At 41.8% G+C, this 15,958-nt stretch overlaps 8 protein-coding genes across 8 annotated transcripts; 4 read left to right on the plus strand and 4 right to left on the minus strand.

The window, feature by feature from the left end:
* Positions 1–97: 97 nt before the first annotated feature.
* BDB00DRAFT_871976 (uncharacterized protein) lies at positions 98–1,108 on the plus strand (the record flags this gene model as incomplete). Its single annotated transcript, XM_053126894.1, has 5 exons — positions 98–129; positions 327–419; positions 481–574; positions 695–801; positions 877–1,108. 5 exons carry the CDS (start codon positions 98–100, stop codon positions 1,106–1,108), a joined length of 558 nt encoding a protein of 185 aa, XP_052979994.1.
* Positions 1,109–1,112: 4 nt separating this feature from the next.
* On the plus strand, positions 1,113–1,518 carry BDB00DRAFT_737962 (uncharacterized protein; the record flags this gene model as incomplete). Its single annotated transcript, XM_053118413.1, has 2 exons — positions 1,113–1,293; positions 1,394–1,518. Coding segments are annotated over 2 exons (306 nt in total), but the record flags the coding sequence as incomplete, so codon positions are not given.
* A 2,952-nt stretch (positions 1,519–4,470) lies between these two features.
* On the minus strand, positions 4,471–5,594 carry BDB00DRAFT_353065 (uncharacterized protein). Its single transcript, XM_053117049.1, has 3 exons — positions 5,432–5,594; positions 5,126–5,368; positions 4,471–5,048 (listed from the first exon to the last, which is right to left on the minus strand). The coding sequence occupies exons 1-3, from the start codon at positions 5,448–5,450 to the stop codon at positions 4,780–4,782; spliced, it is 531 nt and encodes a 176-aa protein (XP_052979996.1). The 5' UTR covers positions 5,451–5,594; the 3' UTR covers positions 4,471–4,779.
* Positions 5,595–6,004: 410 nt separating this feature from the next.
* On the minus strand, positions 6,005–6,626 carry BDB00DRAFT_787639 (uncharacterized protein; the record flags this gene model as incomplete). Its single annotated transcript, XM_053120719.1, has 3 exons — positions 6,005–6,058; positions 6,259–6,358; positions 6,439–6,626. The coding sequence occupies 3 exons, from the start codon at positions 6,624–6,626 to the stop codon at positions 6,005–6,007; spliced, it is 342 nt and encodes a 113-aa protein (XP_052979997.1).
* A 683-nt stretch (positions 6,627–7,309) lies between these two features.
* Positions 7,310–7,900, minus strand: BDB00DRAFT_938729 (uncharacterized protein; the record flags this gene model as incomplete). The annotated part of the gene is made up of 2 exons (XM_053129298.1): positions 7,310–7,656; positions 7,723–7,900. The coding sequence occupies 2 exons, from the start codon at positions 7,898–7,900 to the stop codon at positions 7,310–7,312; spliced, it is 525 nt and encodes a 174-aa protein (XP_052979998.1).
* Positions 7,901–8,681: 781 nt separating this feature from the next.
* BDB00DRAFT_871979 (uncharacterized protein) lies at positions 8,682–9,428 on the minus strand (the record flags this gene model as incomplete). Its single annotated transcript, XM_053126895.1, has 5 exons — positions 8,682–8,758; positions 8,826–8,894; positions 8,964–8,975; positions 9,065–9,121; positions 9,194–9,428. The coding sequence occupies 5 exons, from the start codon at positions 9,426–9,428 to the stop codon at positions 8,682–8,684; spliced, it is 450 nt and encodes a 149-aa protein (XP_052979999.1).
* Positions 9,429–9,948: 520 nt separating this feature from the next.
* Positions 9,949–11,780, plus strand: BDB00DRAFT_821465 (uncharacterized protein). The gene is made up of 3 exons (XM_053123391.1): positions 9,949–10,535; positions 10,636–10,845; positions 10,935–11,780. The coding sequence occupies exons 1-3, from the start codon at positions 9,992–9,994 to the stop codon at positions 11,573–11,575; spliced, it is 1,395 nt and encodes a 464-aa protein (XP_052980000.1). The 5' UTR covers positions 9,949–9,991; the 3' UTR covers positions 11,576–11,780.
* Positions 11,781–13,799: 2,019 nt separating this feature from the next.
* Positions 13,800–15,712, plus strand: BDB00DRAFT_882967 (phosphatidate cytidylyltransferase; the record flags this gene model as incomplete). The annotated part of the gene is made up of 8 exons (XM_053128193.1): positions 13,800–14,023; positions 14,146–14,289; positions 14,507–14,545; positions 14,642–14,798; positions 14,870–14,917; positions 15,015–15,125; positions 15,225–15,455; positions 15,539–15,712. The coding sequence occupies 8 exons, from the start codon at positions 13,800–13,802 to the stop codon at positions 15,710–15,712; spliced, it is 1,128 nt and encodes a 375-aa protein (XP_052980001.1).
* Between the last annotated feature and the right edge of the window lie 246 nt (positions 15,713–15,958).

Genomic DNA, 15,958 nt, shown 5'->3' on the forward strand with positions numbered 1-15,958 from the left:
ATTATTATGGGTACGAGTTTTCCTAAAAGTATATCATATTCACATTTATGAGTGCTTGATTCTGTTGTGAAATAACTGAGCTATTTTCGATTTAGCAATGTTACCCAAGAAGCGACGACATCGAATAAGGTATATTCAATACCGACGCATTGCAAGAATGACACTAACTATCTTAATTATCTAAGCTATAAAAGAGAGAGCAGCCAGAAACCCATGACGTAGCAGGTGGAAGCACCAAAAAATCTCGACAGCAGTAGAAGAAGAAACCGTGAAAGGTGGGCATCATAGAATATAAATTAAGAACATTTATAAAAATCTAACATTAGCTCATTTTTAAACCTTTCAGTGGTGTCGTTGTGGCAAGCGTGGCAAGAGTTTGTAGCTGGCGACAAAAATGACGATTTACGCAACGTCTACAAGTAATATCTGCTTTAATAATAGCATATTGTTTGAAAGTTAACTAACGTGTTATATAACTAGGCCTGAACTATACGGGGTTTGCTGGTGTGGACAGGGTTTCGAAAAACGGGAAGACATGCCACTTGATCTCTATCAGGGCATCCAGGAACAAGTGGTCATCTCGAATTTATAACGATTTTTAAGAAGCAATCGATGCTGTTCTCGATGCTGTATGTATTTAATTTAAGGATTCCAGCTTTTTGATTCTAACAGACCTCTTTCGCTCTCCTAAAAGGATTCGATCGAAGACACTGAAATGGCAGTAGAAGCTTTTCCAGTTACGAATATGGCTCCGGAATTGCGCTACAAAGCGTATTTCATTAAAGACCTTTTTTCACCGCTGTAAGTAATGGTACCTGGTTGTATGACGGCTGTTTACATAGGACATGCTATGCTTATGCTGTCGATTTGATGCAGCACCAAAGCTGTTTTTACAGATGTGACGGATGTTGGTGAATCACAATCGTCGTGGAACGTGGGGGTCTTGTTCCCGATGATGCAAGCATGTGCTCGCTACATCCGTTTGGCGAATGGTCGAACTATCACGTTCGTACCAGGAGAAGCACCGCTGCAAGCAATGGCCAACATTGGAGTGGCAACCACAGCAACACCTTACAGACGGAATTCTCCGTCTTTAAAATCTCAATAACGCAGAAATATGCCTACTTGAAACCTCGAGTGCATACAACAAGGCGGGACGGGCAAAAGTTAGTTTCGACCAGCACAAAGCGATGTTCGCCCTTCTTGCCATGCTCAAGAACACGGCGCATAAATTTCAGTATGCAACATGTGACTGGCTCAAAAAGATCAAGTTTCTGTTCATCCATACTCACAGTAAGTATAAAATAAAGATACACACATATGCACATATGTATATTTATACAAAGTATTCTGTATATTACGTCTGCAACAGTATTAACTTATTAAATTTTAGGCGATATCATCAGAATCTGGTCGTTAAGCACCACTGAACCCGGTGTATATATAATGATCAAAGAGATCAAAATGCCTTCGCCCCAAGATTTTAACAAAAAAGCTGATCAAATGGAGAAGTTCATGGAGGGCCCGTGGAAGCTAGTAGTAAGTACAACATTTACACCGTATCGAAACGCTATATCTGGTTTTTGGTTACTTCTGTTGCCGTGACAGGCTGGCCAAAAAGATCTAGAAAGACTGATACTAATTTTTGATCAGTCACCGCTTCCACGTTCCTTGTAAGTCATTATTGACAGATACTATTTTTGCCCTGGACCAATTCGAAAAGTCACACAAGGAAAACCTCAAAAATGTTCGAAAGAACCAACAAGTGATGTCGCTAAAAACTGTAGTAGACCCAACCATCAAAAAGATGAGTGAGCGTAAGCACGCAACGATAGTGATCAAGGATGGAGCTAAGAGTGCACCGTATGAAGCTTCTAATGATGAATAAAAACTGACCTGCTGAATCATCAATTTGCAAAATGCCTCTAAGTACAGCTATAATTTTAAAGTCGATTACTTTGCGGTTCTCAGAAATCTCCATTGATTCAATTTGTCCTTCTCCCCTTCACACTTTTCTGGTTTCTCCACGTCTTTCTAAAGTTAACATTTTTCGGCATCTGAAAAAGTGGGTGTCATGCTTCTACTGTTATACAGAAGGATCATGTTGCTGAATAAAGATCCAGAGCAAAACGGAAATATGTGTTTCGTAATTTAGTTCATGAGAAATAGTAAAAGGTCACAGGAGCAAAAGTTTATATAGTAGCAATGTCAGAACCCTAAAATTGTAGCTAGACTGCTGTAAGGTACTTTTAAGAACGAGGCAAGGCAAGACAGTGAAAGGACACGAGATCAGGACAAGACAATGACAGAAAGACCGGTCAAAAATATTAAAAACTTTCCAGCAAGAACAGCACGAGACAAGAAGGAAACCGGAATAAAGGAGACCAGATGATGAGGGAAGAAATAAAAATCAAGACTATGTCTCATATACATGTATATATCTTACACTATGGAACTTCATGATGTAAATGAACAGAAAGTTGGGCATTAAGAAGTGAGATTAGTTAATGATGTTGATGTAGGAAAATCTTGTTACTGTATGATCACGGCGATATTGAAGAATGATAACAGCAGAGGTCGAGGTCTATTTAATGACAACTTCATTTATTTTTTGTTTTTTCCGCTAGATATTTTATTATCATTCTACATTGTGGATTGGGAAGTAATCTTACCTAGTTGGACTCAGGAGAAGGACATCAGTTCAAAAGATCAAATCAGAGAGAAAATAAGGCAATATGAAATACAATGAGAGTCAAATATTAATTGAAAGAATTCTCAACCCTTTATATACTGTTTGAGATACTGTCTAGACTTTCGTTTGGATGATTTGATGGACGACTCGTGAACATGCCAGATATTGAATCTTTTCAAGATGAGGAAGGAGGTGGAACTTGGATGCCATGATGGTGGGTGTTGTCTTCCGAGTGTAAAGAGTTATCTTTGCCTTCATCAGTGGGTTTCTTGATGCAGTCTAATCAACGCTCTTTAACAGACGACTACTTGGTCAGCTCAAATATGTGGATCGAGAAGAAGTGTCGACTAACTACGAGAATAGAACAATGCGCATACAATGGCTGGTTCTGAGCTATTCTCGATTGTGATCCATGTTTGAGGGAATACTGTATGGTGCTGATTATGTACAGCACGCAGAGTCGATGGTACGGGTTAGTAGATTGTAGTAAATTCATATTTACTTAGAGTGAATATTTTGGCGTAATGACACTAATATACACATATTTTTCTAATTTAGCAAATACACAAAGCGAATGTTGGATCCGTATGATGGCGTCTCAATTATTTTCTGAAAACACGGATGTCTAAAGCATATGTTAACTTTATCAAGTGAATTTATGTCTCTATTTAGGACAAGAGCTAATTTTTGTATACCTACCGCACTTGTTATGCAACAGTCCTAGCCTCTCCTTTCTTTCCTTTGTTTCGTCTCAATGCAAGGCTAACAGGTGTCAAACATTAAGGCCCGTGTGCTTCAACCATACCGTGCGTATGTATGATGTAAGAAAACACTTGGCCAGTTTCCAAAATCGGTTACCTCCTCATAGTATTTGCTTTCAGTAATGGTCTTCTTGTCGGTCGTGATAGATAATTGGGACGATGGTTTATTTCACCGGTGAGACTTTTGACGTGCATCTAAGAAACAAAGGTTGCGTAGTTTTAGTATTCTTTTTCCCGTTATTTTTGCTGTAGCTGACGAAGATACCTTTGAGAGTTTGCCCAAAACCTGGTGCGCGTTTGCATGGCATATTATAATTGAAATTATGGGGAAAAGGGGAGAGAGCGATAGTACGCGTCTTGTAGGGGAAATAACTGTCAGAATTTCAAAGCTCCTATGCGGTAGGCCCAACCCGCGATTCAACCAACCAATGGCGCCCAGAAAGTGTTATTCTTGTTCACACCCCAGACCCAAATTATTTGCCCATATTCGGACGCCGTACGGGCCTCTACAAGCTCTACGGAACATACCCTGTGGCCTCTGCGGTGTCACGCCGTGCACACCGTAGAAATTATAGTATGCTCAGCCTACCATAGCACCAGCTTTCTCCCTTCTTTTTCTCAGAATAATTCTCACTACATTGCGTCCTCCATTTCGACAATAAGCAACCAGGAACCCCAACCAGAGCATCTTTTTCCGGTAGCATACAGTATTATATATATGTATCTGATTTAAATTATGAGGATTAACGCTCAACGCAGTATTGAGAAAATAAGTAACAGAATAGGTGCTTATTACACATAATAAAAAATCATATCCGCATAAAAGGTCTAATAACATACAATGTATAAGTAAGCATAATAAGGATTATAAAAGAGCTCTTGATTTACAACGGCGTATATACATTGCTGGCTCTATAGTGTTTCTTCTGAAAGTACTGCATCTGGCAGAGAAATATCTTCGTCAGGCATAGTATAATCTACTGGCGGCATATACTCATACATCAGCTCGTCATGTTCCTTCTCAATATCCTCATATGTCTCAGCATGGACAAAGTAAACGTCTTCGTCATATTCATCGTCCGCATCGTCACCGTATTGTTCGTCGTTGTCGATCTGTGAAATTTCACCAACAGTACGCGGTTTGCTGCTTCTGATATTACATTGGAGACGTTCAGCTTGTTCCAAAAGATCACCAAGAATAGCTTGCCACCCATCGTCATGCGTCGCCTCTATGGCATCTTGAATGGCGCTATAACGTGCTGCAGCGTATGCTTCCAGATTCTTTTCTTCGTCCTAAGTGGAAAGTTGAGATCACAGTATGGAGTTTCAATGAAGTACCATAGCACTAACCTCGATCATTATCAGCTCTTCCTCGGCGCGCTTAATGTTCATAATCTCTCTGAGAACGTCGACGTCGTTGCTTTCTGCTATATGGTGCTGTTCCCAAAATCGTGTCTCCAGATGACAGACATCCTCCCACTGGACTTCAGGCTCCAACAACAGATGGCAAGCAGCATTGTATAGCTTCAATTGCTTTTCAGCTGCAGTGCTTTGTTTCTTGATTGCGCTTCTAACTTTCGTGCTTACTCTTTCGCCTGTTTCATAATTAATTAATTATATCCATCAGCAGCGCTTTCTCATTTTTACACTTCAAAAAACAGATATACAATACCTATTTTGCCCTCTCGATTACGCAGCTGATCATACATCATCTTACGCGAGATTATATGTGATTTTAGTTTATACAGGCTATCTTCCTTTTCTCGCTTTGCTTTTGCTTCTTTTGCGCTTGCGTATTCTGTGCTATTTATCTGCCATCTTCGTTCAGGCTTTAGCACCCTTTCAATTCTGGTAACATTGTCTTCAGCGATCTCGAGCTTTCTTGAGAGCTTTCGAAGCAATCCAAATTTCTCATCTATTGATGATAACAATAGCTTAATACGCATAAACGAAAGGGAGTAGAAATCGTTATACATACCTGCTTCCGCCATAGTCATATTGGCACATTTATCTGGATCTTCAAGCTCCCTCGATAAAGTAATGCGCTCCGCTCTAATGATGTTTTCCGAATGGATTAGTTGTCTAAGTATTTTACAGTACTCTACAAAAACACTTTGTAAACTCACTCAACCGCGTAAAAATGCTCTAGTTCTTCATAATACTGTATTTTTACTGATAGAGGTTTGACACCAGTGAATATAGTACGATCTTTCGATTTTTTATGGACGGTATCTTTGTACGTCTTCCATTCTTCTTCGAATCTGAGCTCATCTATCTTCCCGTCCTCGTTTCACCACCAGCATGGCGTACCGCCGGAAGCTACAAGGGTAGCTCTGTGTCGCAAGTATGCAGACGCTTGTTCGATGATTGCCTTTGCCCTTTTCGTCCGTTTTTTAAGCGCGTAACCTATCGGTACTATTATGAGTATCACGCAATCATTTATAACTTCATTTAAAATCATGCATACACATATTGATTATAGTCTTGGCTTTCGAATGACCAATCGCATGCTGTAAAACGAACAGACGTCTCTTGGCGCTCATTTGTCTAGTCATTGAGACAAATCCTCCAAGGTAGGACCAAAGACGCTCAAGTCCTTCTCCATCTGTCAGTCCAAAGCCGCTTATGAATCGTGGATGATAATCGACCTGGCAAGACATTGAATGGGCGTATGCATGGAAAACGGAGACGGCCATCTGTGATCCAGCTTGAGCAAAATTGGGAAATGCTTGCTAATGGTGCATAAGTAATTAAAGATCAATTTGTTTACCGGATGCGATGATATTCTTAGACACGGCAAAATACCTTAAATGATGGTTCAAAGCGACAACCAAGATCATACAAAATATTGACATCTTTGTATCCCTTAGTGGCAACAGCAAGCACAGATAGAGCATATTTGTACCTATACAAAGCTCAACATGTAAGTGCATATTATACGCTAGGGATTATAGACTGCATGCATGTAAAAAGCATTAAAATTACTTTTCACCAGAAGCAAAGATATTCGTAAACTGAAGTGGAACATTGTGTCTGCCGCATACACAGCCTACTATTCCACTTTCATAGAACTTCTCGACAGCAGCAGAAACGGACGTAACAGCTTTGAGCTCACTCTCGCAACGCTTATTGACGGCATTGGTGACTTCATGCTTTTCGTAAACGTCATGCATGTTATCAGCCGAGAAAAACGTCGCTGCTTCAGCTTTTTTTGTGTCATTTGCATGTGCTTTGCGTCGTCGCAATTGCATGTTGCCATCGACTGCGACGAACAGTTTTCCTTCCTGTGTAAATTGTATATTGAGTCATTAGCTCATCAAAATATCATGACAGCACTGAATTATAAAACGAGAAGGAGACCTTGGGACAAGCCGGACACGCATCTCGCTCCATTGGAGTAATATTGCTGAACTCGTTAACCATTTCATCCGTCACATTTTCTTTCAGCTCCATGTATGCTGTATGTGCATTTCCTAAAGTCTTTCGAATTCTATCAGGATTCTTTATTCCATAAAATTCAAATGTATATATAATACATTAGAATAACTGTTATGATAAGTGATTTCGCTCCATTGTGTTATCATCTGATTATTCTATTAGCAGTAACAGTACCTCAAACTTGTGCACATAAGAGCAAGCATTTCCAAAGGCTTGTGCTGCTAAATGACCTTCAGCCAAAAGCGCAGAATAGAAATCAAGCAATGGGAGATGAAATGCTGTCCTCGGCGAGGCGGGAGATGACGGAAACAAGTGATGGTAAAGCAGGGTTGAGGCGTCTGATTTACATTCACAGAATGGTAATTTATAACTTTTAATGCCTGTTTCGTATGTTTTGGACGGCATTTATAGGAATGTTTTAGCAGTTGTCCATATCACAGTATGTTTGGTAATTATTAATGCAACGTAATGCGTTACCGGTAATGAAAACGCAAAGGATCTCCCGTTCCTTTGTTTTATCGCATGTAGTGCAGCGCGCGTCGAAAAACGGAGTCGTATCGGCCAGACTATAGTCGCTACTTCCCCTGCACTTTACATAGTCTTTCGGTAGCACCTTAAAGACCTCGGACCAGTTTTCATCAAGAGCTTCCAATCTCCTTTTATGTTTTTCGATGTCATGGTCATTCAGACGAAACACTGTCAAGCCTTCATTAAAAGCGCTACCAGGACCGTCACCATAGTCGAGATCATCGGTTTCTCCGTGATCTTCGCGTTACAAAGTATATGTTATAATAAGCAAAGATTTAGTGTGCTTATATGCGAATCAGTTACCTAATTGATCATGCTGTGAATTTTGACGCGTATCTCCTATAGTGGGAGCAGAAGCTACAACTGCATCGTCACCAGCATACACTTTGCGGCTTTTCGTTCTCGTTCTCCCATCGCTCAACATCGTGGATTCCACTAGGTCCATGGCGTCGTCTTCGTTGAACCGATCGTTAAAACTCATGATCTAGTGCTAATAAGATGGTGCGGTCTGTTGTTTGTTACGTTGTAGCTAAGAACCTTCAAAAGATAATTTTTCATTTCAGTTCTCTATATTTATATTGCAACACATATTAAGTTGATCACTTCTGTTTATTGCTCAGTAAACGTGCAACTTGACAAAAAAGTACCACGCGCTTGAGGAAAGCTTCTTTTCCTGTAATTTTTTATGACGATCCCCTAATCCACAATTTATTTTGTACACAGAAGTACGTTATGTAATAGGGTAAAAATGCTCGGATGCTAGGAACTGTTTCAAATTTCCTTGCTTTCTAAGAGTATTACTGTGGTCATTTCCAAATTGCATGAAGAATCCTCCTAATAATTTCATCATTCTCGCTCCACCTCTACCCATCTACCACCACACCGTCTAACTCTTTTTGTTCTATGCGGTTTTTATTCAGTTATGGCCTCATATTCTTTGTATATGTATAGTATCCTTGTCCATGTCAAGGAACGACCACATGTCCCCTAGCGCAGATCACTCTGTCTTCCACAGTAAAATCAAGATCTGTAATTTAATAAATGAACTAATATACCTATTGGATGCTAATATGTCGCTTTTATCAATAGCAACTTTTTAAAATGTGCTAAACCATTTAATTTAAAGCTTTTCAAAACTAATTTGGCCATTGATAAGGGCATCATACAGCTCTGACCATCTCTTATACGGCATGTCACTCGGGCACAAAGCAGTATCTGCCTTTTCGCCACAATCAAAACCCGTGAATTCGCACCCCAATGTTTCATTTCTGTAGCGAATTATCCCACCGTTTGACACCCTCTTGAAACTTTTCCACGGAAACTTTGTCGACTTCGTTGTCTACATACATTCATTTACAAGTATTAATACATTGATAACTGCAATGCAGGCACTGCTTGTAACATACTACAGAGTTCAATCATGAGGTCCTTAACCGTGCTTTTCTTTTTGGTAGGCTTTCTGGTCAAACGAGGGCCTGGCGAAAACGAATAATATACATTAGTAGCTCCTTTTAACAATGCTATGATGTGTTAGCGATAGTTACCGCCTGTTGTTCCTATAGTGACAGATTGTTGTTAAGAAAAAGTCAATAAATAAATAATCCTTTTTCTCAATCAGATGTTACTATCACAGTGTAGTATTAACCTTGACAATGTCGATGGAAGTTTGGACGCCCTCCAATCTTATTCAATGCGTTCTGAGCTTTCTCTTAATAGTTGGTATTAGAACCTTGAATATGAGCATTTCTAAAAACATATTTACTACTTTACATACTAGATGAGACTATAGGTGTAGTAAGCATCCAATCGGTCTCAAACTGGGGAGACATGAGCGTGCCGACATTCCATCCCATGGCCACGCTAGCACGGTGGTTAACCGACATGATCTCGCGTCTGAAAGCTCTCCCAAGCTGCTGACGAACATCTAGATCCATAGGAGCCGGTTGCTCCATCATATGGTTCATGCGCTTGACCTTCTCTTCAAGCTTTTTCTGGTGCTCCTCGTTCATGCGAGCACAGATCGCAGCCAGTTGAGCAGTTGTCGTTGTCAACTCTCCATCGTTATACTGTCTGATAATATCTTCCCATTCTATATACTAGATAAGTAAAAATTCTCATTTTACCTATATACAAAATAGCAAACCTTCTCGCTCTTCGTCAGTGCTATTTTGAGAAAGGAAGTGAGTTAACGCGTTCCAAGTGGACCACTTTTTGGTTCCCTTAGGGCGGTAATATTTGTTGCTGGAAGCATTTGACTGCTCTGGTTGGGGTTCCTGGTTGCTTATTGTCGAAATGGAGGACGCAATGTAGTGAGAATTATTCTGAGAAAAAGAAGGGAGAAAGCTGGTGCTATGGTAGGCTGAGCATACTATAATTTCTACGGTGTGCACGGCGTGACACCGCAGAGGCCACAGGGTATGTTCCGTAGAGCTTGTAGAGGCCCGTACGGCGTCCGAATATGGGCAAATAATTTGGGTCTGGGGTGCTTGTTCACCAGGGTGGCGGCACTAAAAATATTTTGTATTTTCTCCACTTTTCACGACCAACTGACTTACCAACACACATACACGACATGCACGGGTGGAAACCAGCGTCACGAACGATCGCTCGATCATTAACCTCGCTTCGTGGTGGAAACTACCATGTCTCCGGCCTTGCCTCACACAAGGGCGTGAAATCAGCATACACAGCATATACTGGTCACGCAGTTATGGCAACGCGCTCTATTTCGTGGAAAGGCTTGTTCTCACCGTCGTCGAGAAACAATGCACAACAATCCACTGCCACCGATTTAACTGACAGCACCAAAGTCAAGCTCGCACCTGACAATTTGTTTCATAAACTGAGCCATTCGCCACTCCCAGAACTTCGCGATCGTGCAGCCATAATTAACAAATACGGTGTATGTGCCGTCTGTGACACTCATGAAGACCACGACCATAAACGAACACCCGTCTATGAATGCCCTGACTGTGGTTATCCAACACATTGTAGCGAGGAGCACTATCATGAAGGAAAACAGGCACATCAAGAGATATGTCATATTTTGCGAGAGCAAAACGAGGATGATCACGATCTTCGTTCGGGTAGACCAATGACCGAGTTTGAATTCCCAAGTAAGTTGTTTGTTTACTTTTCAGCATGAAGCTATATAGTCATGTCAAAGTCGAGGGATGAGAGAAAAGAAGAAGAGGCTAAATGACACATGTATATTAGGTTCACAGGGATTTGATGAAGCGGTGAACATGGCAAACTGGGATGTGTTCTTCTATACCCGCAGCTTTCCCTCCATGGACTCGGACCGGTCAATGCGACATGTATCGAAGCTCTTAACATATCCGATCACGGTCGCATCTATTCTCCATGAATCGTGTCCATACAAGCTTGGAAAGGAGGTTACACCGGAAGGCATGCGCTCCATCTCTGGTAAGTCTGGTTGATTTTGCAAGCAGGGAACAGACAATGGGGGAAAAGGGGATTTTTACTAAGAAAGAGTACACACGTCTATGGAATAGCACTACGAACGGTTCTCTATCCACGAAATGAGGTTGCAAAAGATGGCGCGACACTAATCCGCTCCGAAACGATTAATTTATATGTGGTCGGTGCTCGTGCCGAAGCATCATTACCGCAATACATCTGGCTGCAGCTTGCGTATCTTTTCCCCCACACGCCCTTCCACATTCACTTTGTTGGACCCGATACATTACCGCCTGGCAAAGAGCCTCACACGACGTCATTAAATGAACGTCTGGTGTTCACCTACGACAATAGACTCTACCATGACTACCACGAAACAATCGACAAGTTTGACCCTTACACCGACCTCTTTTTCCTGTTCTCTCCCGGCATCGGCCATGCTGCCGCACGCGAAGGTTGGAAGACATCGATTGAAAAGGCGCTGGAGACCAAATGTCCGATCTTTATTACCGGTTACGACAAGGCCGATGTTGCCAATGACGTTGAGGCAGTTGAACAAGATTACCAGGGCGAATTTGACTGGGTTCTCAAGCCAACAGAAAACCACTTTGGCAGTCTCAAGCGCGATGTGAACCTTACGGACATCCGCCAGACCATCAATGCCAACTGGGGTATCTGGGGTATTCGTGGCAAACGATACGATGTGACCCACCAGCCCGAGGATGACGACGAATAGATCTCTGCCATATAAAATGTATTATACATGAAGAAAACAAAACGGAGGATAACCTTCAAAGTGAAGGAAAAAATCAGTCTTTGGGGTCGTATTTTAGCGAATCAAAATTAGTAATTAGCCAATGGAGTACCTGAATTTATCTAATTACACCAGCTTGCTGGGCTGGTTTGTGTGTTGTACAATAAAGCGCCATCTCTTTTTATGTGTTCACATGCCCGTTCCTTTTACATTTTACTCTTTTTTCTTTCTCTTCCTTCTTTAGCTTTTATCTACGAGCCAAGGTCAATGAAAGCTGGATAATATTTCTCGAAAGTAACAGATATTGGCTAATAGAAAAGTTAATTTACAGCAATGCTGTCATTTTCCAAGGTGTTAGCTGGATCGAGCGCCAAACATGCTGAAGAAGCCAAACAACGAACGGATCCATGATCAGCAAAGGTTGCTGCTGCAGCATCGACTTCCGTAGTATCAGCAAAAGCTCTCAGATCTTAGGCTCCGAGGACGAGCAAACACGAATGAGCAGGTATTGCTGCACAATGTTACTACAAATACAAAGAGAAAGTTCGTGTTCTATAGCATTTGGCGATTATAGCATCAAGCTGCTGGTCAGCCAGCACCACTGAAGATGAAGAGACGGCGATGACAACAACACTTATGACGTATCATTAAATCTATGATACGATGTTACAGTCACAATTATCGATGATGATACACTCTACAACACACAGCAAATCAATCGCCAACAGCCATGAATAGCCGATCTGAGATTCAGCGTCTCTTCACCTGCTTCGAATCACGCGTAAGGATGTCACACCATCAGATACGACGCGAGAGGGGGCGTGGGATTAGAACAACCCACTCCAGCGAAGCGCCAGGAACCGTCGACGTTGACCGGAAGTGGTATATTAAACCCACCAGCGCACAGCAACCCCAAGCGACAGGGTTTTACATGTGGAAGCAACCACTTTTGAAACGGCAGTGGTTGATCAGCGATGTAACAACTTCTCCATGATATCAGCGACAGGAGATCTCTAAAAACGGAGCACTACACTGCACTGGGTCTAGTTGACAACATGATCCATCGCGATAAATCGTAAAGATCAAATCCAAATATTACAGGAAAACAGGTTGAAAAGGTATGCTCATGCAAAATTATTCTATACACATTTGACACTTTACGTATACAACTGTACTTACTACAATGTTTATGAACTACATGAATATACAGCCTGAGGATGAAGAAGTACGGAATACCCTCCACGACCTACAGCAAAACAGCTTCGTTAGCATCTGTGATCCTGTAGAAACTATGAAGAGGCAAAAGTCAGGCAACGACATTCGGACGGCCTACGCAAGTTTTATTATTCGAGCGCTGCCCTCAATGAACGCCGTGACCGTAAAGTTGCAACAAGTCGTCTCTATACGGAGCTTGCGGGAAAGGACTACCAATACGTCAAAAGCATTACATACAAAAATCTACAAATCGAATCCGAATACCTGCGCACTGTTATGCCTGTTGGTCTAGCCGGTACAGGAGGAGGCTATAATCTATAAACGATCTCGACTCAACGTCTGCGAGAAGCGCAATGAATATAGCTTCTCTAATCCAATGGTATTGCAGGATGGTTTTGCTGTTTTTGCCCATCGGTTATGCCGACGGCCACCAGAGCTACACGTGACGGTAAAACCAAGACAGCTAAAGTACTCTCCGATTGCCCTGCGGTACGCGTTGCTGTTACCCAATAATTCTCTCCTATACCAAGTCACCTCTTCCCCACTTCAACGCTACCAGCCAAACACCATCGCATTTTACATCTTTACCTGACTTTCCGCAACATCCATAATATTATCTTTAGACATGAGCGCTGTTGCTTCTATGGCTTCCGCTGGACATCTCTGTTGCACGCTTCCCCCCATCCCCCAAACATCGCATGAGTGCCAAAACTGAAATACTAAAAAACAGCGTTTCACGTGCAAAGCTGTGTAACGTACCGTCTCCCCCAAAGAAAAAAAAGTAGAAGTTAAAAAAAAAATGCGAACAGACAACAACACACCTTTTTTTGTTTTCTTCCTTTTTTAATTATTAATATTTATTATGCGTGGCGGTAAACGACGAGCTGTCTTTTTAGGTGGTAGTAGCAGCAACAGCAACAGCAACAGTAAAAAGAATAACGATGCCGCTTTGCACCATGGTGGCGATCTTGAACAGGAAAAGGAACCCGTAATGTTGGCTGCCGAATCTTCTGCAAAGAAATGGAAAAACTGGTGGCTACGAACTATTACCACGTTCATGATGATTGGTTCCTTCTTTACCATTCTGGCCTCGGGCCACATGTGGATCGTCTTGATGGTTACAGCCATTCAAACTATAGTATATGGTGAAGTTGTCCAGATTGCACAAGCCCCAGCTAAGGAAAGCCAAGTGCGTTGGTACAAGACGCTTTCATGGTAACGTAACAGCTCTTGGTTGGTAGTTTATACAACCACAAAAACAGTTGAAGGAGAAGGCATTAGAGTAAACAAATAGGTGGGAGGAAGAATAAGGTCACTAATGCTTTTTGTCTGTACAGGTACTTTTTCGTGACAGCAATGTATTTCTTTTATGGAGAGTCGATCATCTACTATTTCCAAGAAATAATTCTCGTCGACGCTTTTCTGTTGCCATTCGCCACCCATCACAGATTCATTAGCTTTGTACTTTACGTTATTGGTAAGTTACGGTTGTTTGTTGGGTTGCTATTGGAAATAAAAAAGGTCGTACTTGCTAGGCAACAATTACTATGGATGCAACGGGTTGTTAAGGGATAAATTGGCTGTGTTGTCATTAGGTTTCGTATTCTTTGTAGCCAACTTACGCAAAGGGCTTTACAAGCGCCAATTTGCACAGTTTGGCTGGACCCATATGGCACTCATTCTGATTGTTGTCCAAAGTCATTTTATCGTGAACAATATCCTTGAAGGATTAATCTGGTAAGTTGTGTATATGATGATGGGCTGGATAGAGAGCTATAATTTAGTGAATGTCCAAGTGCGTATATGCTAACAAAAGAGAGACAAATTTGGAAGGTTTGTGCTGCCAGTCTCTTTGGTGATCTGCAACGATATTTTTGCATATGTTTGCGGATTCTTTTGGGGCCGAACACAGCTTATTAAGCTCAGTCCTAAGAAGACCGTTGAAGGATTCTTGGGCGCATGGCTCTGTACATTGGTCTTTGGATTTTTGGTAAGGCTTATATGTGGCATGATCTGGGATGAATTTGAAAAGATAAGCTAATTGTAAAGTTATAAATGCAGTGGGCCACCTTGCTTATGCAGTTTGACTACATGGTTTGTCCAGCCAAGGTAGTGTGCCTTCCTCTACAAAAATTAACATGGGAATCATTTGCCCCTCCCCGCCCTGAATATCTCACACTCTTAATTCTGTTTCGTTGACTTGCAGGATCTGGCAACATCTGCTTGGGCGGCAGAACAATGCAACCCAAAGAACCCAGTGTTCACAGCTAAGCCTTGGGCAATTCCAGAAGCGCTGGTCCCAATTACGGAATATGCGGTACGGAAGAGGAAGGGGAGCGGGATACTTACTTGGGGTAGAGGATCCTTGTACAAAATTTACAATATGGGGAGGCAACTGACTCTTTTTCCTCAATAGCATTTGTCAGAAATTTGGATTGCACCTATACAAATCCACGCTTTGATCATGGCTTGCTTTGCTTCATTGATTGCTCCATTCGGTGGCTTTTTTGCAAGTGGTCTTAAGCGAGCATTCCATATCAAGGACTTTGGTCAGAGCATCCCTGGACACGGAGGCATGACGGATCGCATGGATTGTCAGTTCCTTATGGGCTTATTTGCATCGATCTACTATCAGAGCTTTATCAAGGTATGAAAAGATGGGCGATGAACAGGAGGGATAGCGTAATGTAGCAGTTTGTGGAACAAGATGTACTTAATGTTTCACGATAGACGTACAATCAATCCGTGGGGCAGATTCTGGCCTTGGTCGTTGGGAACCTCTCCTTGAACGACCAACTCGAACTGCTGGAGAGGCTGTTGACGTTCTTTGTCAATCAGGGCGTACTGGATTCGACGGTTCTCGAAAAGTGCGGAGCAAGTGCAATTCTCACAGCAGCAAATTAAGCTTTTTTTTCCTTTGACAAAAAACTGACACGCCGGTCGCGTTAGTGGCTCTCTCGGTAGTTTACTTATTGATCATATTTATTAGCAGTAGTAGTTAGTAGTTCCTATTTCATTGGTTATTGCTTGTGTTTTCCCTCTTTCTCTTCCGTCTCCAAACACACACATTGTCTACATCCACACGACATATATCTCTTCCCCCCTCACCATCCCCGCATACCATTAGCATTGGAGCGCTTCCCACTATAT

Source organism: Zychaea mexicana, assembly GCF_025766255.1.
Source record: "Zychaea mexicana strain RSA 1403 chromosome Unknown BDB00scaffold_33, whole genome shotgun sequence".
Taxonomy (NCBI): Eukaryota; Fungi; Mucoromycota; class Mucoromycetes; order Mucorales; family Lichtheimiaceae; genus Zychaea; species Zychaea mexicana.